The sequence below is a fragment of the Pecten maximus genome, chromosome 9, assembly GCF_902652985.1.
Source record: "Pecten maximus chromosome 9, xPecMax1.1, whole genome shotgun sequence".
NCBI classification, from domain to species: domain Eukaryota; kingdom Metazoa; phylum Mollusca; class Bivalvia; order Pectinida; family Pectinidae; genus Pecten; species Pecten maximus.
This window is the reverse complement of record NC_047023.1, coordinates 24,773,386-24,795,364: the sequence shown is the minus strand read 5'-3', so window position 1 is coordinate 24,795,364 and position 21,979 is coordinate 24,773,386. Positions and strand designations below refer to the sequence as shown.

Sequence of the window (21,979 nt, the reverse complement as noted above, 5' to 3'; positions counted from 1 at the left end):
GTGATGGGTGATTCTGGAGTGGTGTGATGAGTGATTCTGGAGTGGTGTGATGGGTGATTCTGGAGTGCTATGATGGGTGATTCTGGAGTGCTATGATAGTTGATTCTGGAGTGCTGTGATGGATGATTTTGAAGGGCTGTGATGAGTGATTCTGGAGTGGTGTGATGGGTGCTTCTGGAGTGGTGTGATGGGTGCTTCTGGAGTGATGTGATGAGTGATTCTGGAGTGGTGTGGTGGATGATTTTGAAGGGCTGTGATGGGTGATTCTGGAGTGGTGTGATGGGTGATTCTGGAGTGATGTGATGAGTGATTCTGGAGTGGTGTGATGGGTGCTTCTGGAGTGATGTGGTGAGTGATTCTGGAGTGGTGTGGTGGATGATTTTGAAGGGCTGTGATGGGTGATTCTGGAGTGGTGTGATGGGTGATTCTGGAGTGGTGTGATGAGTGATTCTGGAGTGGTGTGATGGGTGATTCTGGAGTGCTATGATGGGTGATTCTGGAGTGCTATGATAGTTGATTCTGGAGTGCTGTGATGGATGATTTTGAAGGGCTGTGATGAGTGATTCTGGAGTGGTGTGATGGGTGATTCTGGAGTGCTATGATGGGTGATTCTGGAGTGCTATGATAGTTGATTCTGGAGTTCTGTGATGGATGATTTTGAAGGGCTGTGATGAGTGATTCTGGAGTGGTGTGATGGGTGCTTCTGGAGTGGTGTGATGGGTGCTTCTGGAGTGATGTGATGAGTGATTCTGGAGTGGTGTGGTGGATGATTTTGAAGGGCTGTGATGGGTGATTCTGGAGTGGTGTGATGGGTGATTCTGGAGTGGTGTGATGAGTGATTCTGGAGTGGTGTGATGGGTGATTCTGGAGTGCTATGATGGGTGATTCTGGAGTGCTATGATAGTTGATTCTGGAGTGCTGTGATGGATGATTTTGAAGGGCTGTGATGAGTGATTCTGGAGTGGTGTGATGGGTGATTCTGGAGTGGTGTGATGGGTGCTTCTGGAGTGATGTGATGAGTGATTCTGGAGTGGTGTGGTGGATGATTTTGAAGGGCTGTGATGGGTGATTCTGGAGTGGTGTGATGGGTGATTCTGGAGTGATGTGATGAGTGATTCTGGAGTGGTGTGATGGGTGCTTCTGGAGTGATGTGATGAGTGATTCTGGAGTGGTGTGGTGGATGATTTTGAAGGGCTGTGATGGGTGATTCTGGAGTGGTGTGATGGGTGATTCTGGAGTGATGTGATGAGTGATTCTGGAGTGGTGTGATGGGTGATTCTGGAGTGGTGTGATGGGTGCTTCTGGAGTGATGTGATGAGTGATTCTGGAGTGGTGTGGTGGATGATTTTGAAGGGCTGTGATGGGTGATTCTGGAGTGGTGTGATGGGTGATTCTGGAGTGATGTGATGAGTGATTCTGGAGTGGTGTGATGGGTGCTTCTGGAGTGATGTGATGAGTGATTCTGGAGTGCTGTGATGGATGATTTTGAAGGGCTGTGATGGGTGATTCTGGAGTGGTGTGATGGGTGATTCTGGAGTGGTGTGATGGGTGATTCTGGAGTGGTGTGATGGGTGATTCTGGAGTGGTGTGGTGCGTGATTCTGGTTTTTCTACTTTAAAATTTCTCTATAACTTAAGATGTAGGAAATACTTTTGTGAGATGTGTAAAAAGTCACTGTTATCACCTCAATGGGTCATTTACAAACACACACAGAAAGTATGTCAGAATCAAATCTGCCCTATATGTTGTGGTATGTTGTGGAAGGGAGACAAATATATTATAATTGTGGTCTCAGAAATATTCTAATGTCTCTTTTTTTAACACTACTACAGTATTTTATTAGGTAATGAGAACAAGCTACTGTAATGTGTAACATGTTTAATTTTATGAGGCTAACATTTTCACGGGCTAACATCTCACAGGACTAATATTTTACAGTGCTAACATGTCACAGGGCTTACATCTCACAGTACTAACATCTCACAGGACTTACATCTCACAGGGCTCACATCTCACAGGGCTTACATCTTACAGGGCTTACATCTCACAAGGCTAACATCTTACAGGGCTAACATCTCAGGGCTAACATCTCACAGGGCTTACATCTCACACGGCTTATATCTCTCGGGGCTAACATCTCACAGGGCTTACATCTCACAGGGCTAACATCTCACAGGACTTACATCTCACAGGACTAACATCTCACAAGGCTAACATCTCACAGGACTAACATCTCACAGGACTTACATCTCACAGGGCTTACATCTCACAGGACTAACATCTCACAGGGCTTACATCTCACAGGGGCTAACATCTCTCGGGGCTTACATCTCACAGGGCTAACATCTCACGGAGCTTACATCTCACAGGGCTAACATCTCACAGGGCTAACATTTCACAAGGCTTACATCTCACAAGGCTAACATCTCACAAAGCTTACATCTCACAGGGCTTACATCTCTTGGGCTTACATCTCACAGGGCTTACATCTCCCAGGGCTAACATCTCCCAGGGCTTACATCTCACAGGGCTTACATCTCACAAGGCTAACATCTCACAGGGCTAACATCTCACACAATCTGATTAAAATCAGCTGTTACATGGCTACGTTTACTATGCACTACGCCTGAACATTAATCAGATTGCATCTCACAGGGCTTACATCTCACATGGCTCACATCTCACAGGGCTAACATCTCACAGGGCTTACATCTCACAAGGATAACATCTCACAGGGCTTACATCTCACAAGGCTAACATCTCACAGGGCTAACATCTCACAGGGCTTACATCTCACAGGGCTAACATCTCACAAGGACTAACATCTCACAGGGCTAACATCTCACAGGGCTTACATCTCACAAGGCTAACATCTCACAGGGCTAACATCTCACAGGGCTTACATCTCACAGGGCTAACATCTCTCGGGGCTTACATCTCACAGGGCTAACATCTCACAGGACTAACATCTCACAGGGTTTACATCTCACAGGGTTTACATCTCACAGGGCTTACATCTCTCAAGGATAACATCTCACAGGGCTAACATCTCACATGGCTAACATCTCACGGGGCTAACATCTCACGGGGCTAACATCTCTCGGGGCTAACATCTCTCGGGGCTTACATCTCACAAGGCTAACATCTTACAGGGCTAACATTTCACAGGGCTTACATCTCACAGGGCTAACATCTCACAGGGCTAACATCTCACAGGGCTAACATCTCACAGGACTTACATCTCACAGGGCTAACATCTCCCAGGACTTACATCTCACAGGGCTTACATCTCACGGGGCTTACATCTCACGGGGCTTACATCTCACAGGGCTAACATCTCACAAGGCTTACATCTCACAGGACTTACATCTCACAGGGCTAACATCTCCCAGGCCTAACATCTCACAGGGTTAACATCTCACAGGGCTAACATCTTACAGGACTTACATCTCACAAGGCTAACATCTTACAGGGCTAACATCTCACAGGGTTAACATCTCACAGGCCTAACATCTCACAGGGCTAACATCTCCCAGGGCTTACATCTCACAGGGCTTACATCTCACAAGGCTAACATCTTACAGGGCTAACATCTCACAGGACTTACATCTCACAGGACTTACATCTCACAGGGCTTACATCTCACAAGGCTAACATCTCACAGGGCTTACATCTCACAGGGCTTACATCTCACATGGCTTACATCTCACAAGGATAACATCTCAGAGGGCTTACATCTCACAAGGCTTACATCTCACAGGGCTTACATCTCACAGGGCTTACATATCACAGGGCTAACATCTCACAGGGCTTACATCTCACAAGGATAACATCTCACAGGGCTTACATCTCACAAGGCTAACATCTCACAGGGCTAATATCTCACAGGGCTTACATCTCACAGGGCTAACATCTCACAAGGCTAACATCTCTCGGGGATAACATCTCACATGGCTAACATCTCAAAAGGCTAATATCTCACAGGGCTAACATCTCTCGGGGCTAACATCTCTTGGGGCTTACATCTCACAGGGCTAACATCTTACAAGGCTAACATCTCACAGGGCTAATATCTCACAGGGCTTACATCTCACAGGGCTAACATCTCACAAGGCTAACATCTCTCGGGGATAACATCTCACATGGCTAACATCTCAAAAGGCTAATATCTCACAGGGCTAACATCTCTCGGGGCTAACATCTCTTGGGGCTTACATCTCACAGGGCTAACATCTCACAAGGCTAACATCTTACAGGGCTAACATCTCACAGGACTTACATCTCACAGGACTTACATCTCACAGGGCTTACATCTCACAAGGCTAACATCTCACAGGGCTTACATCTCACAGGGCTTACATCTCACATGGCTTACATCTCACAAGGATAACATCTCAGAGGGCTTACATCTCACAAGGCTTACATCTCACAGGGCTTACATCTCACAGGGCTTACATATCACAGGGCTAACATCTCACAGGGCTTACATCTCACAAGGATAACATCTCACAGGGCTTACATCTCACAAGGCTAACATCTCACAGGGCTAATATCTCACAGGGCTTACATCTCACAGGGCTAACATCTCACAAGGCTAACATCTCTCGGGGATAACATCTCACATGGCTAACATCTCAAAAGGCTAATATCTCACAGGGCTAACATCTCTCGGGGCTAACATCTCTTGGGGCTTACATCTCACAGGGCTAACATCTTACAAGGCTAACATCTGTCGGGGCTTACATCTCACAAAGCTTACATCTCACAAGGCTAATATCTCACAGGGCTAACATCTCTCGGGGCTAACATCTCTTGGGGCTTACATCTCACAGGGCTAACATCTTACAAGGCTAACATCTGTCGGGGCTTACATCTCACACGGCTTACTTCTCACAGGGTTTACATCTCACAGGGCTTACATCTCACAAGGCTTACATCTCACAGGGATAACATCTCACAGGGCTAACATCTCACAAGGCTAACATATCACAGGGCTTACATCTCACAGGGATAATATCTCACAGGCCTAACATCTCACAGGGCTTACATCTCACAGGGCTTATATCTCACAGGGCTTACATCTCACAGGGCTAACATCTCACAGGGTTTACATCTCACAAGGCTTACATTTCACAGGGCTTACATCTCACAGGGCTAACATCTCACAAAGCTAACATCTCCCAGGGCTTACATCTCCCAGGGCTTACATCTCACAGGGCTTACATCTCCCAGGGCTAACATCTCTCGGGGCTTACATCTCACAGGGCTAACATCTCACAGGGCTAACATCTCACAGGGCTAACATCTCACAGGGCTTACATCTTACAGGGTTTACATCTCACAAGGCTAACATCTTACAGGACTTACATCTCACAAAGCTTACATCTCACAGGGCTTACATCTCACAGGGCTAACATCTCTCGGGGCTAACATCTCTTGGGGCTTACATCTCACAGGGCTAACATCTTACAAGGCTAACATCTGTCAGGGCTTACATCTCACAAAGCTTACATCTCACAAGGCTAATATCTCACAGGGCTAACATCTTACAGGACTTACATCTCACAAAGCTTACATCTCACAAGGCTAATATCTCACAGGGCTAACATCTCTCGGGGCTAACATCTCTTGGGGCTTACATCTCACAGGGTTAACATCTTACAAGGCTAACATCTGTCGGGGCTTACATCTCACACGGCTTACTTCTCACAGGGTTTACATCTCACAGGGCTTACATCTCACAAGGCTTACATCTCACAGGGCTAACATCTCACAGGGCTAACATCTCACAAGGCTAACATATCACAGGGCTTACATCTCACAGGGATAATATCTCACAGGCCTAACATCTCACAGGGCTTACATCTCACAGGGCTTACATCTCACAGGGCTTACATCTCACAGGGCTTATATCTCACAGGGCTTACATCTCACAGGGCTAACATCTCACAGGGTTTACATCTCACAAGGCTTACATTTCACAGGGCTTACATCTCACAGGGCTAACATCTCACAAAGCTAACATCTCACAGGGCTTACATCTCCCAGGGCTTACATCTCACAGGGCTTACATCTCCCAGGGCTAACATCTCTCGGGGCTTACATCTCACAGGGCTAACATCTCACAGGGCTTACATCTCACAGGGCTCACATCTCACAGGACTTACATCTCACAGGGCTTACATCTCACAGGGCTAACATCTCACAGGGCTAACATCTCACAGGCCTTACATCTCACAGGGCTAACATCTCACAGGGCTAACATCTCACAGGGCTAACATCTTACAGGACTTACATCTCACAAGGCTAACATCTTACAGGACTTACATCTCACAAAGCTTACATCTCACAGGGCTAACATCTCACAGGACTTACATCTCACAAAGCTTACATCTCACAGGGCTAACATTTTACAGTTACCTGGTATTAAATCTGTTCAATCACACTTTGTAGACATTCTGCAGTAAACACTTCTGGACACATGTTTGCATAAATATTCGCTAGGTATTTATTTTTGCGCTATATTCAATGACGGTGATTATAGCAAAACTAAATCCTCAGATAATACAAGAGGCCCATGGGGCCTGTATCGCTCACCTGGTTGGATTAGACCAAATGTCAAAATAATGTTCATATTCAATTTGTTTTATTTGTAAATCTCTAACAATGCTATATATGGTTATAGTGTGGGAATCTGAACTGCTTTAAAGATTAATGAAGTCCAGACTCTCTAAGGTCTGAAAAACCTCAAGAATTGTTTTTAGAACATGCATTCATAACTTTATGACTAGTAGCGATTTAAAGGAATTACCTCTATTTCCCCTATTGGGCCCGCCCCTTTGGCCCCTTTGGGGTCAGAGCCACCATTTATGCAAAATCTGTTCCCCTTCCCCCAAGGATGTTCTGACCAAATTGGGTTCAAATCCATTCATAACTTTATGACTAGTAGCGATTTAAAGGAATTACCTCTATTTCCTCTATTGGGCCCCGCCCCTTTGGCCCCTCCGGGGTCAGAGCCACCATTTATGCAAAATCTGTTCCCCTTCCCTCAAGGATGTTTCTGACCAAATTGGGTTCAAATTCATTCATAACTTAATGACAAGTAGCGATTCAAATGTATTACCTCTATTTCCCCTACTGGGCCCCGCCCCTTTGGCCCATCGGGGGTCAGAGCCACCATTTATGCAAAATCTGTTCTCCTTCCCTCAAGGATGTTTCTGACTAAATTGGGTTCAAATCCATTCATAACTTTATGACCAGTAGCGATTTAAAGGAATTACCTCTATTTCCCCTATTGGGCCCCACCCCTTTGGCCCCTTTGTGGTCAGAGTCACCATTTATGCAAAATCTGTTCCGTTCCCCTTCCCCCAAACATGTTTCTGACCAAATTGGGTTTAAATCCATTCATAACTTTATGACTAGTAGCGATTCAAATGAATTACCTCTATTTCCCCTATTGGGCCCCGCCCCTTTGGCCCCTCGGGGGTCAGAGTCACCATTTATGCAAAATCTGTTCTCCTTCCCCCAAGGATGTTTCTGACCAAATAGGGTTCAAATCCATTCATAACGTTATGACTAGTAGCGATTTAAAGGAATAACTCTATTTCCCCTATTGGGCCCCGCCCCTTTGGCCCCTTTGGGGTCAGAGCCACCATTTATGCAAAATCTGTTCCCCTTCCCTCAAGGATGTTTCTGACCAAATTGGGTTCAAATCCATTCATAACTTTATGACTAGTAGCGATTTAAAGGAATTGCCTCAATTTCCCCTATTGGGCCCCGCCCCTCAGGCCCCTCTTGGGTCAGAGCCACCATTTATGCAAAATCTGTTCCCCTTCCCCCAAGGATGTTTCTGACCAAATTGGGTTCAAATTCATTCATAACTTTATGACTAGTAGCGATTTAAAAGAATTACCTCTATTTCCCCTATTGGGCCCCGCCCCTTTGGCCCCTTGGGGGTCAGAGTCACCATTTATGCAAAATCTGTTCATCTTCTGCCAAGAATGTTTCTGGCCAAATTTGGTCAAAATCCAATAAGAACTTTTTGACTAGTAGTGATTTGATGCAAATGTTGACGGACGGACGGACGGACGACGGACGCTGCGCCATGACATAAGCTCACCGGACCTTCGGTCCAGGTGAGCTAATAACCAACTACATGTACACAGTATATAGAACACCGATATATTTTCTTAATTTTTAAACTTTTTTCTTCAAAAGTTTGAAAATTATAATGTATGTGAGTATCATTCTTAGATTCTTAATATGTCATTTATTTTCATAATCATACCATCTTTCAGTAGTTTACACACATACCATTGAATTACTGTACTTACCACGGAACTTAGTACTACTAAAATAAACTTCATTCATTCAAATAAATCATTTTACATAATGCTGCCAAATAAATTAACAATAAACCTGACTGAAGTATTACCAACTTACATGTTTGAAGCGGATGCCATAGTTTATTTCTGCAGATACAGATTTCCTCTCCTGCTCAATTTTGATTGGCCGATCATCCTCTCCTCTGCAGTATCTGTACAGTGATTGGCCAGTTTTTGGTCCAAACTCCTTCTGGAGGACCCCTAGTGACACCTTTTGCAGATCTCCACATTTCTCAATGTTCATGCTTTTTAATTTTTTGGACATGGACCAACCAACACCTGGTATGATGAAATAGTTTTAACCTTTTTTTCTCATTGCTACAAAGATTTGTACATTTCAGTTAAGAGTATCAACTTCTTTATACAGATTAAATGATGGCTAAACACTACTATTACACTAGCATAATTGTTATTTTGAATTATCAATATTTTGTTTTCAATAGAACCACAGATCAAGTGACCTCTCTCTCTCTTTCTGATTGGCTATGTGATGACCTAGTGACCTCTCTCTTGATTGGTTGTAGTTCAGTCTCTTCCCTTCCAGTTTCTCCTCCTTCATGGATTTGAACACTTCAATTCTCTAGTCTAATACCTAACCATTTCCATGTACATGATGTATATCAAAAGGTTTTTCCCCATAGTGTCTTTATTTTAAACCTTATCAATATTGTGTAAATGAATCAAACCTGTAATAAAGTTATTCAGATACTCTGTTAGGGGTTAAAAGATTTTGGTATTGATAGCTACTAACCTGGAATATTCTGAATAGTCTGCTCACTGATGAAGTCCAGCACCTCGTCTGATTGGAGATAATATTGACCGTTAGGTTTGGCTTTCCTTGTAGCCATCTTGGCCAATAGTATATTGGATCCTACAAATATGAAGATAAGTTTTATATAACAGGAAGTCAATATGGGACACATTCTACATAAAGTTTATCCAAATCCATCTGACCTACTACTGTTTATGATTAGATTTGATTAAAACCGCTTCACACTTAATGAAGACCTATATCTGCTTCCCCTATTGGGCCTCCCCCCAAAATGACCATTCATACATTTCTATAGTTATACAAAATAATTTTCTTCAGACAAACAAAAACAAAATTGATTGTGAAATGTCAGATGTTTCTCTACAGTACAATTATGAAAATTTGTGGTAAGAGACTCATTAATCAAATTAAGCTTTGAACAAACTGTCACAAATAAATAGTAGTGCCCTCTGTTAATTTTGCACAATTAAATAACACTCTTGTGACATATTTTTACCAATTAAACAAGCATGCAGGGTCTTGCTAAAACAATACATGTCCACTACCAGCCCTGCTAAATATAGTAACAGTAACCTTGACCCAAAAACCTTGAAACTTGAACTTGATCTGTAGCTACTAATATTGAAGATACATACCAACTTTCACCAATATACCTTGAAGCATGGCCGAGAAAAGTGTGGAAAACTGAGTGGAAGGACTGACATATGGACAGACAGACAGACATGAGGAAACCTATAGTCCCCCCTTGTTTCACCAGTAGGGGACTAATAACAGTGCCCTCTAGTGACATATTTTTCGCCAATCCAGCCATGTAACAATGTAACAGTGATAGGTCTTTGTTGACATCAGTTACTTTGGTTTTAACTTATATCTGATAGAAATAAAAGAATTCAGTAACTAGGAGTGTCAGAGAAGTTCTGAGACTTTACCCATGCCAGCTGAGGCAGGACAGCCAGTCTTGTCCACAAGTTCCTGTCGGAGGAGTGAGGCGAAGTCCAGTGGTCCTGCCCCGGTAGTGGACAACAGGTCTGTACAGTCCACTAACATCTCATCACAACTGACCGCCTCAATGTCGTGTGTATACCTGACCACAATATAAACTCACCGTTTACTGTAAACATTCAGTGGTTATCTTATGGTAGAACTAAAATCATTGATTTATTAATTATGATTATGCTAAATCTTATTTATATATGTATATTCTACGCCATATATTATGGTAGTATTATCAATGAATTAATCTTTTAAACTTTGACATTTCTTTTTTTTAATTTGAGTGTGTTAAAACAAGTCTAAGGTCTACAGTGACAGGATACCAATGCCATTCATATGGTATATAAATACAACATATCTATGACCGTGATACAGATGTCATTCATATGGTATATAAATACAACATATCTATGACCGTGATACAGATGTCATTCATATGGTATATAAATACAACATATCTATGACCGTGATACAAATGTCATTCATATGGTATATAAATACAACACATATCTATGACCATGATACAGATGTCATTCATATGGTATATAAATACACACAACATATCTCTATGAAGGATGGTTCAGATCACTTAATTTCTCTTTAATTCTCTGTCAACTGTCTTAAAACTTTTTCCAACCTTAATTAATGGAGAATCTTCCAACCTTAATTAATGGAGAATCAAGACCAAACAAGGCTATGGATTAATCTACATAATATCATACAATACATCTGACAAACACATCCCATGTCTGTGACCTTTTAAAGCCATGCTGTTAAATGTTCAAAGTAATATTCATATGCAGTATTTTAACTCAGTAGACACTATGATCTTGAAAATGCAATTGTGAAGTTACTTATACATCAATCTGTAGGCAAATATCATAATGCAGGCCTCCAAGTTATTCAAAAACATTGGATTGGAGGATTTGGAAGGCTCAGCCCAATAGTCACCTTGAAATTGCCTCAAGGTTACTTCACAGTTTTAACATGATTGAAATATGATCTTAAAACAAATCAAAGTCATTATTTTAAACTCTTGAGTCTATCACCTTAGGTGGTTAGTAAACCGGAAAATAATATAATTAATGCCCCCTGCCAATAAATGGTAAACTTTATTTATTTTAAAACAATTGCGAACCAAGTTATCAACATATATTAATCCTGTTGGCCTAGACAGAAGTGTGCGAGGGGTCTTAGTGTGGGAGGGAACCAGAGAACCCGGGGGGGAAAACCCACGCATTCGGCCAGGTGACCCTGTACCTTTTCACGTCAGGTCGGGGAATAAAACCCTAACTGCCTAGGTGAAAAATGAGTGTTACCACTTTGCCACCTGACTATCCAAACCAAAGGTAATATGGTGGAACCATGGAAAGACATAAAACTCTATTTTACCTTGCGACAGTGTCGTACAGAACTTTGGATACTTCCTGGTAGCCATCAAAGTCATATGGAATAGTGAGCAGTCCTGGACACAGCTGTCTGGCCTTCCCCATAAACATCCCATTACGAACGCCAGACTGTGAAAAGTTGTCAGGTATTATATACACTAGGCCTTATATAGAGCTCCAAAGGGCGAGTAAAACTTATATTTCTTAATCCAAATTGAGTATTTAGTTTTAACGTAGTATTAACATAGATATTAATTACACAAATAAACATCCTGCTCTTCATTACAAATATCAAATAAATGTTTAAAACTAATTGATACAGTTATTTAACGGACAAAATACCACAGAATTAGAAAAATTGGCCAAATATATCAAACCGGGAAATGTCAAAAGAATTTCTTTAACATAGTTATGCTCTCCGAGGATATTATCTCTGGCAGGAATTTATCATTTTTTGATGTTGTCAATGTTATATAAATTTGTATATTGTGTATGTGTAGGATACTGATGAGTCGGAAGACTCAAAGTTAATAAAGAACTTGAACTTGTACTTATCAGATAAATGTTCATGACACTTTATTAGATAAATGTTCGTAACTGTTCATCAGATAAATGTTTCGCAACTGTTCATCAGATAAATGTTCACAACTGTTCATCAGATAAATGTTCACAACTGTTCATCAGATAAATGTTCACAACAGTTCATAAGATAAATGTTCACAACTGTTTACATTAAGTATTATTAACTCATGATAAATTCACCTGTCGAGCTTCATAGCTACAGGAAGCGATCTCTGCCATAGAGTGGAAGGATTCTGAATTCTCCTGAGCAGCTTCAGGAACAACCATCTCATCATCAACAGTATCATCTTCTTCATCATCTACCTCTATACCCTCATCTAACACAGGTTGTACGAGTTGTGTGGCACGCTTCCTTCCCTTTTTCCCTCCCTGATTACGTCGGAGTTCCCATTGCTGTCGTTCGAGGGCGGGGTTTGACCCAGGTACGGGGGCCTTCATTCCTTGTCCTCTGGAATGAGTAACAGCCACTGGCTTCCCTAAAATATCATTGAAAAAATATCTGTAGTAGAAAAATGTTTGTTGTACTTTCTACTAGCTTAATTAAGTATATCTTAAAGGATGCTATTCAATTGGATTAAATTTTCACAGTTTTATGAAAAAAAGATGAAAGAACACAGGAAGTAAATTTTGCAGAAAATGTAAAACTGACTTCAATTTTCTTTTGAATTTTTACTTTTAGTATGCATGTATCTATTTAGTTCATAATAAAAAAAAAAGGATAAACAGACAACCTGATTATTAAAGGGAACCAGCATCTAATTAGATGTAGGGCCAAAATGAAAAAAGAATCCCATAAAAAACAAACGTTACAGTTAAAAACCATAACAATGTCCGTACCTCGCAGATCTGGCCGTTTCCTTAGACCAACTGACACAAAAAAACAGTCCATGTCTATATGCATAATGATGCGTGATGGTTTCCCACATAGCTTTGTTCCCAAATGATGTCCATTTCCCAGCATGCTTTTCATATCCTGGTGTTGTCTGTTGACTACCTCTATCAATTTACTCCTCCCAGAAAAATCTGAACTATGGCCTTGTAGTGTCTTCACATAGGCACGCCATTCTGACTTCCATGTGGAGAGATGATGAAGACGAGAATTAGAATAGAACTCATTTAAAAAAGCTGGTTCTCCTGCCCTGGCCATTCCAGTTTGTTTGGAGTTTGATGTTCCATGACCATTCACAGCATTACTTGCTCCAGGGGAGGTCACTCTGAAACTGTTGTCCTCCTGGGCTACACTGTTACTGAGCATTACTTCCCTTGGTTTGTGGTCAATAAATTTATTCAGATGTGGGTCGAAACCTTGGTCCTTCAAATAACCATTGACTTCTTCAGTCAGATTTTCTGCCTCTTTCCCATTATTCTTTTTCCTTTTGAATTCATCAAAATATAATTCTGAGTTCTCCATTTCTTTTGAAGCAGAATCTAAACTGCTATGAGAAGAAGCACTCCTACCCACAGAAATGTCTCTATTATCATCAAAACGTGACATATTCGTGTCAACACTAGTGCTGCTGTGATGAGTGATGGTGTGGGTAGAGAAGGTTTCTAGACCGTGCTGCCGTCCTCCCTGAGCTGTGTACAGCAGATACTGGGAATATGACAACAAACGACCAGCCTTAATGCTGAAATGTAACAAAATGACATTGTATAAAATCTCTCTCTGGTCGTAACAGCAAACGACCAGCTTTTATGCTAAAATACAAAAAGGAAAAAAGAAGAAATTGTATAAAATCTCTCTCCAGCCATAACAGCACCGTTCATTAGTCTTGTGTACGGTCAATCATAATGCTGAAAGTTGCTAGTTTAGGTTATTTTATCTTATATCGAGTAGAATTTCAACTGTTTCATAAATATGAAAATACAATAAAACAAGAGGCCCATGGGGCCTGTATCGCTCACCTGGTTGGATTTGACCAAATGTCAAAGTAATGTTCATGTTCAATTTATTCATACACATACTCTCTAAGGGACTGAAAGACCCTATGGATTATTTTTACAACCTAATTGTCTTTGAAGAAACTAAGTCCCTTAGGGTGGGGAAAGACCCTTGGGCCTCTTAGACTCTGCCCCTCAGGCCCCTGGGTGTTCAGAGTAAAATTTATACAAACTCTGTTCCCCTCCCCCCAAGGGTGTTCCTGACCAAATATGGTTCTAATTCATTCATAACTTTATGACTTGTAGCAATTTAAAGACTAATCTCTATTCCCCTATTTGGCCCCGCCCCTCAGGCCCCTGGGGGTTCAGAGTAAAAATTTATACAAACTCTGTTCCCCCTCCTCCCAAGGATGTTCCTGTTCAAATTCATCCATAACTTTATGACTAGTAGCGATTTAAAGGATTAACCCTATTTCCCCTATTTGGCCCCGCCCCTCAGGCCCCTGAGGGTTCAGAGTAAAAATTTATACAAAATCGGTTCCCCTTCCCCCAAGGATGTTCCTGACCAAATCTAATTAAAATCCATGAAAATTTTTATGACCAGTAGCGATTTAAAGACTAATGTCTATTTCCCATATTTGGCTCCGCCCCTCAGGCCCCTGGGGGTTCAGAGTAAAAATGTATACAAACTCTGTTCCCCTTCTCCCAAGAATGTTACTGACCAAATTTGGTTCAAATTCATTTATAACTTTATGACTAGTAGCGATTTAAAGGATTAACCCTATTTCCCCTATTGGGCCCCACCACTAAGGCCCCTGGGGGCCAGACCAACCGTTTATACAAAATTGGTTTCCCTTCACCCAAGGATGTTTCAGACCAAATATGGATCAAATCCCTTTATTCCTACAGAAGTAGAAGGATTTTAAAGAATTTGCTATATTTCCCCTATTGGGTCCCGCCCCTCAGGCCCCTAGGAGGCCAGACCAACCGTTTATACAAAATTGGTTCCCCTTCACCCAAGGATGCTTCAGACCAAACATGGATCAAATCCCTTCATTTCTACAGAAGAAGAAGGATTTTAAAGAATTTGCTATATTTCCCCTATTGGGCCCCGCCCCTCAGGCCCCTGGGAGGCCAGACCCACCGTTTATACAAAATTGGTTCCCCTTCACCCAAGGATGTTTCAGACCAAATATGGATCAAATCCCTTTATTCCTACAGAAGAAGAAGGATTTCAAAGAATTTGCTATATTTCCCCTATTGGGCCCCGCCCCTCAGGCCCCTAGGAGGCCAGACCCACCGTTTATACAAAATTGGTTCCCCTTCACCCAAGGATGCTTCAGACCAAATATGAATCAAATCCCTTCATTTCTACAGAAGAAGAAGGATTTTAAAGAATTTGCTATATTTCTCCTATCGGGCCCCGCCCCTAAGGCCCCTGGGGGGCCAGACCCACTGTTTATACAAAATTGGTTCCCCTTCACCCAAGGAGGCTTCAGACCAAATATGAATCAAATCCCTTCATTTCTACAGAAGAAGAAGGATTTTAAAGAATTTGCTATATTTCCCCTATTGGGCCCCGCCCCTAAGGCCCCTGGGGGGCCAGACCCACTGTTTATACAAAATTGGTTCCCCTTCACCCAAGGAGGCTTCAGACCAAATATGAATCAAATCCCTTCATTTCTACAGAAGAAGAAGGATTTTAAAGAATTTGCTATATTTCCCCTATTGGGCCCCGCCCCTAAGGCCCCTGGGGGGCCAGACCCACCGTTTATACAAAATTGGTTCCCCTTCACCCAAGGATGCTTCAGACCAAATTTGGTCAAAATCCACTGAGTAGTTTAGGACTAGTAGCGATTTAAAGGAAAAGTTGACGGACGGACGACGGACGTCGGACGACGGACGCTGCGCCATGCCATAAGCTCACTGGCCCTTCGGGCCAGGTGAGCTAAAAATAAAGGGAAACATCATTTACCCTTAGCTTTATCTATTTAGCCCACTAACCTGTCTGTAATCCACTCTGGCCTGACAACCTTGCCGTTCTTCATCAGGTCCTTGATCTTACTGTTAGTGAGGTTAGTGGCGATGATATGAGTGACCCTTGTCTTGTAAAGGTAGTGTTCATATTGGCCTCCGTGGGACAAAACCAGACGCTTCAGCTCATCAGACGACGGCTCTGAGTCAAATCATAAAACAGTGATGGTCAAATCATACAGCAGTGATGGTCAAATCATACAGCAATGATAGTCAAATCATACAGCAGTGATGGTCAAATCATACAGCAGTGATGGTCAAATCATACAGCAGTGATGGTCAAATCATACAGCAGTGATGGTCAAATCATACAGCAGTGATGGTCAAATCATAAAACAGTGATGGTCAAATCATACCACAGTGATGGTCAAATCATACCACAGTGATGGTCAAATCATACCACAGTGATGGTCTAATCATACGACAGTGATGTGTCAAATCATACAACAGAGATGTGTCAAATCATACAACAGTGATGTGTCAAATCATAAAACAGTGATGGTCAAATCATACCACAGTGATGGTCAAATCATACCACAGTGATGGTCAAATCATACCACAGTGATGGTCTAATCATACGACAGTGATGTGTCAAATCATACAACAGAGATGTGTCAAATCATACAACAGTGATGTGTCAAATCATACGACAGTGATGTGTCAAATCATACAACAGAGATGTGTCAAATCATACAACAGTGATGTGTCAAATCATACAACAGTGATGTGTCAAATCATACAACAGTGATGTGTCAAATCATACAACAGTGATGTGTCAAATCATACAACAGAGATGTGTCAAATCATACAACAGTGATGTGTCAAATCTACGACAGTGATGTGTCAAATCATACGACAGTGATGTGTCTAATAATATGACAGTGATGTGTCAAATCATAAGACAGTGATGTGTCAAATCATACAACAGTGATGTGTCAAATCATACAACAGAGATGTGTCAAATCATACAACAGTGATGTGTCAAATCTACGACAGTGATGTGTCAAATCATACAACAGTGATGTGTCAAATCATACAACAGTGATGTGTCAAATCATACAACAGTGATGTGTCAAATCATACAACAGTGATGTGTCAAATCTATGACAGTGATGTGTCAAATCATACGACAGTGATGTGTCTAATAATATGACAGTGATGTGTCAAATCATACGACAGAGATGTGTCAAATCATACAACAGTGATGTGTCAAATCATACAACAGTGATGTGTCAAATCATACAACAGTGATGTGTCTAATAATATGACAGTGATGTGTCAAATCATACAACAAATTATGTGTCAAATCCTACGACAGTGATGTGTCAAATCATACAACAGTGATGTGTCAAATCCTACGACAGTGATGTGTCAAAACATACAACAATGATGTGTCAACTCATACAACAGAGATGTGTCAAATCTTACGACAATGATGTGTCAACTCATACAAAGTGACTGCTTGAAACAGGTCTTCTCTAGATTGTCCTATGCATATCATATAAACCATCAGCTTATACCAACAAGACAATGTGTAATATGGCCTTCATATCTATTAAAATTCAGTAGAAATCCTAATGAATACTATTTCTTTGTCCTGCAATAAGCCAAACCCCTACATAGAGTCAAAGTTAATGTATTAGCCTCCTGGGCTTAGTACAGGATTCTAAAGGGCCTGCACAAAATCACAAGACTTGAACTCTGGAGAATGCTAAAAAATCTGACAGAACATTCACCTTAAAGAGAAGTAATTTCTCAGTCACCTGACCGAAAGTCATACTCACTTGTATACCCATTAACATAAATAGCCACTCCCTTGAATATGTTACTGGTATTTTCCCCAGGCTTCGTATCCTTTCTATGCTGATCATGGAGCTTCTGCATCTTGGCCGCCATGTACCCTCCCTAAAGTCAATAACAGTTTTCGTGACAGGTAAGAATGCTACAACGATTTAAACTAAGACAAAATAAATCAATAGATCGGAAAAATTATTAATGTAATAAAATATATTGAATAATATCTTTTAAATCAGTTTGATTGTCTTAAATTGAATGAAAATTTCTACTTTTTTTCTTATTCTCCTTCTGACGTCATTATCAGAGTATCACAGGTATTATAGGTGGATGTATGTCACAGGGAACAGCACACTTGACTATTATCAGAAGAGTACATGTTTGAATCCCGAATCGGATACAGAGGTCACGGGCTCAACCAAAGTAAGCGTTTTAATCCCAAATCTGATACAGGAGTCACCTGCTCAACTGCAAAGTCAGGGTTTTAATCCCCAACTGGATACAGGGGTCATATGCTAAACCAAAGTCACAAGGTTTAATTGAATCCCCAATCTGATATAGGGGTCACCTGCTCAACCACATCAGTAAGGGTTCCTACAGGTATTCTGCTTGACTTCCCACATTAAACTTGACATCCCACATTAAACTTGACTTCCCACATTAAACTTGACATCCCACATTAAACTTGACTTCCCACATTAAACTTCACTTCCCAAATTAAACTTGACTTCCCACATTAAACTTGACTTCCCAAATTAAACTTGATATCCCACATTAAACTTGACTTCCCACATTAAACTTGACTTCCCACATTAAACTTGACATCCCACATTAAACTTGACTTCCCACATTAAACTTGACTTCCCAGATTAAACTTGACTTCCCACATTAAACTTGACTTCCCAAATTAAACTTGACTTCCCACATTAAACTTGACATCCCACATTAAACTTGACTTCCCACATTAAACTTGACATCCCACATTAAACTTGACTTCCCACATTAAACTTGACTTCCCACATTAAACTTGACATCCCACATTAAACTTCACTTCCCACATTAAACTTGACTTCCCACATTAAACTTGACTTCCCACATTAAACTTCACTTCCCACATTAAACTTCACTTCCCACATTAAACTTGACTTCCCACATTACCATATGGCCAATAAAAGGATTGATTAAATGTATGTTAATTGATGTAATGTTTCATAATGGTGGTGAAATAACAAGTCCATGAGCCTTTTGAAATAGTTATCCAAGTTCTGATATATATTTCAGTCAATTTAACTAATTTTAGCTAGCTATGCCATTCAACCCCTTCAAATGGCAATTACAGAAAATGTTCAAAAGTGAGATTTTCCTATATGAACCAAAGTAAATTTTACCCTCTATTCTAGGGGGAGATGTGAGAACCAAGGGTCACAATCTTGGTAAAGCACCTTAAGGCCATTGCATCTATGAAGTGTAATTGATTCTACCATATCAGGCCACTTTGGAGTTGGGACCACATAATTGATAATTTTGACCTTTGCCGATCGACAATGGGTGATTGCAAAAGGTCACCTGAGTCTTTGTCTCAGTTGACCTAGAAATGGTATCAAAACCCTGGGGGAAATGTGGCCTAAATAATATACATACTGTGTGCATAAAACAGCGAGGTCAACATGGAAATTATTTTGATGGTCCAATTTTAATAGTTTTTCTAAAGAAGGCTAACCTATAGCCGAAATTTTTTTCTGAGGATGGCTCTATAAAAACTGGATTATCAAAAGAATCTCCATGTTGGGCTTGCTATATGCACACAGGTACATTACCTGGATTTTTGGTGAGACTTCTTGTATTCACCTGTATCCACGGCAAGTTCGTCTGAAGTACCATACAACTACAAGTCAGGGTGAGGATACTAACAGTTGAAATCAATAAGGGAAAATATGACTTGTTATATTATTATTTACCTGTGTTTCCCATACACTATCCGAAGACATACGACTGAAGCCACGTCCTGTACTGCTGGAAACCGCATCACGCCTCCCACGTTTGGACATGTTACTCATAAAGGTATGCCCAACTTATGAATTTCTTTACATCTGAAAAATAAAACAAGGTAAAGAAATATTTTACAAATAATGGTTGATAATTAATCATTCGGCTATAATTAAAAGTTTGGTTAAGTTGAATTAGGATTTGTGGCGTTAGGTTATGTATGTGGCATTAGGATGTAATATATACCGGTACATGTGACATTATGACATGTGGCATTAGGATATATGTGGCCTTCAGATATATAGCATTTGGATATGTGGTGTTAGAATGTACATGGCATTCAAATTTGTGGAAGTGCATGGTGTTTGGATGTGTGACATTGAAGTTTAGTAATTAGGCAAAAATAAGAAAATATTCACCTTCAAGATCGAGAGTAAAATATAAAAAATACAACAAAAGGGCAATAATTCTTAAGCAACCATTGAACGAAAATGTTGCTTGAAAATCTATGTGACAACCAGATGTCATAATAAAGCCTGATTAAGAGATCAATACAAAGTGAAATAAATTAATCCAAGATTTCTGGTCAATGGCACCAAATCTGTTATAGGGAAGCTTAAAGAGCAATGAAAAGTTACCCTGCCTGTGCACTGGGTTTGAACTAGCGACCTCATTCTCAAGGCAAGCATCCTACCACTAGGTTAAACTCATACAAGGCTGAGCTAGTATGGTGACCTATACTTTTTCACTTTTACAACAGGACAAGCCTGCCTGTTGCATTTTCCTCGTTACAGGACATGGTTTGATGATCCTTGACTCAGCGTACAAAATCAAAGTACATCAGATCTATGTGAGTTTAAGAGTAGCATGTGAACTTTTAATTGGTGTAAAAGAACCTAGTCTGGAGTACATGTAGATAGTACGACTGAATTAATCAGTTAAATGTTGACAAACAGTGGGGAAGGTTGATCATTTATTAAGAAGTCTGTTTAGAGTTTACGCAGTCATAATGTGTAATATATATGGTGCAATGCTCTCTCCTGATAGCTGTTAGGATTCCTTTCTAGTAGCCTAACCAAAACATACAAATGTTATAGGAAGGAGTAATGGAAATCATCCTGTCTGTGCTGGGCTTCGAACTTGTGACCTTTAACTCTCAAGGCAAACATCCTAACACTTGGCTAAAGAGAAATTCCCACTAGTCTGAGCTAATAAGGTGTTATTATACTCTCTACTTTTACACTACACCCTCCTTTACAAAGTCTTCACCCCCAATGACAACCAAAACCCAGCTTCTCTATCTCCAAATTAGCCTCTCAATTTCCTATAGCTTTCACTTGGAGTGGTCAACAGCACCAAATCTGTAATAGGAATGAGTAATGAAAAATATCCTGGTTGTGCCGGGCTACGAACTAGAGACCTTCCGCTCTCAAGGCAAACACCCTACCAGTAGACAAAAGGTAAATTCCCACTAGTCTGAATTAGTAAGGTGACCTTGTACTCTCTACTTTTACACAAATGTACATATATTACATGGACATTAATTGTACCCGCAAACTAGTATCATGCAGGTGTTTTACATGTTTTACACAATCACCAAATAAAATACACACAATTGATTAACATTATTTCCAGGGTGACTAGATGTGTTAACTGTGGCAGAGCGCCCAGGACAATCCATTAATGCGTGTTTAATTTATAGCCTGCTGAAGTGAAAGTAGAACTTTTAGCATTTACATCTGTACATATTGTAGGCAGTAGATCTATGTAGACTACATCGTCGTAACATGTATGACACTGACTTGGAAAATGAATCAGGAAATACAATAATTATGAATCTGATATTGTGTTCAGGACGTGAATGATAACTGCCAACTTCAAATTTACTTTATCATAAAAAAAAATACAAAAATCCATGTCTCAGCACAAACCCGCCAAATAAATTTTGTGGCTATCAACTCTCCTTTCTACTATTCGTTAATTTACACGAACGTTAACGTCACTTCCCATAGAGCTGTAAAATTCTTCATGATTACGGTATTAATGTTGTCAAAAAAAGGAAACAATAAATGTAAAGCTGTTTCTCTGCTTACCATATGAGCGTGGTTAGGGTAAATTATTTTGTTTATAAAACCTCTACAATACGTCATATGTAAACTCCAGAG

The 21,979-nt window shown here is 40.7% G+C and overlaps 1 protein-coding gene across 1 annotated transcript in view; it reads right to left on the bottom strand.

The window, feature by feature from the left end:
* The window catches only part of LOC117334097 (DNA repair protein REV1-like), a 39,803-nt gene extending 17,846 nt beyond the window's left edge, over positions 1-21,957 (bottom strand). Inside the window, exons 1-10 of the mRNA XM_033893547.1 lie at positions 21,908-21,957; positions 19,787-19,918; positions 17,819-17,939; positions 16,005-16,176; positions 12,957-13,747; positions 12,300-12,595; positions 11,542-11,666; positions 10,086-10,240; positions 9,136-9,255; positions 8,443-8,663 (exon numbers count right to left, since the gene is read on the bottom strand). Coding sequence (XP_033749438.1) covers positions 8,443-8,663; positions 9,136-9,255; positions 10,086-10,240; positions 11,542-11,666; positions 12,300-12,595; positions 12,957-13,747; positions 16,005-16,176; positions 17,819-17,939; positions 19,787-19,885 — 2,100 coding nt within the window. The 5' untranslated portion in view covers positions 19,886-19,918; positions 21,908-21,957. The remainder of the gene's footprint in view (positions 1-8,442; positions 8,664-9,135; positions 9,256-10,085; positions 10,241-11,541; positions 11,667-12,299; positions 12,596-12,956; positions 13,748-16,004; positions 16,177-17,818; positions 17,940-19,786; positions 19,919-21,907) is intronic.
* Positions 21,958-21,979: the final 22 nt, after the last annotated feature.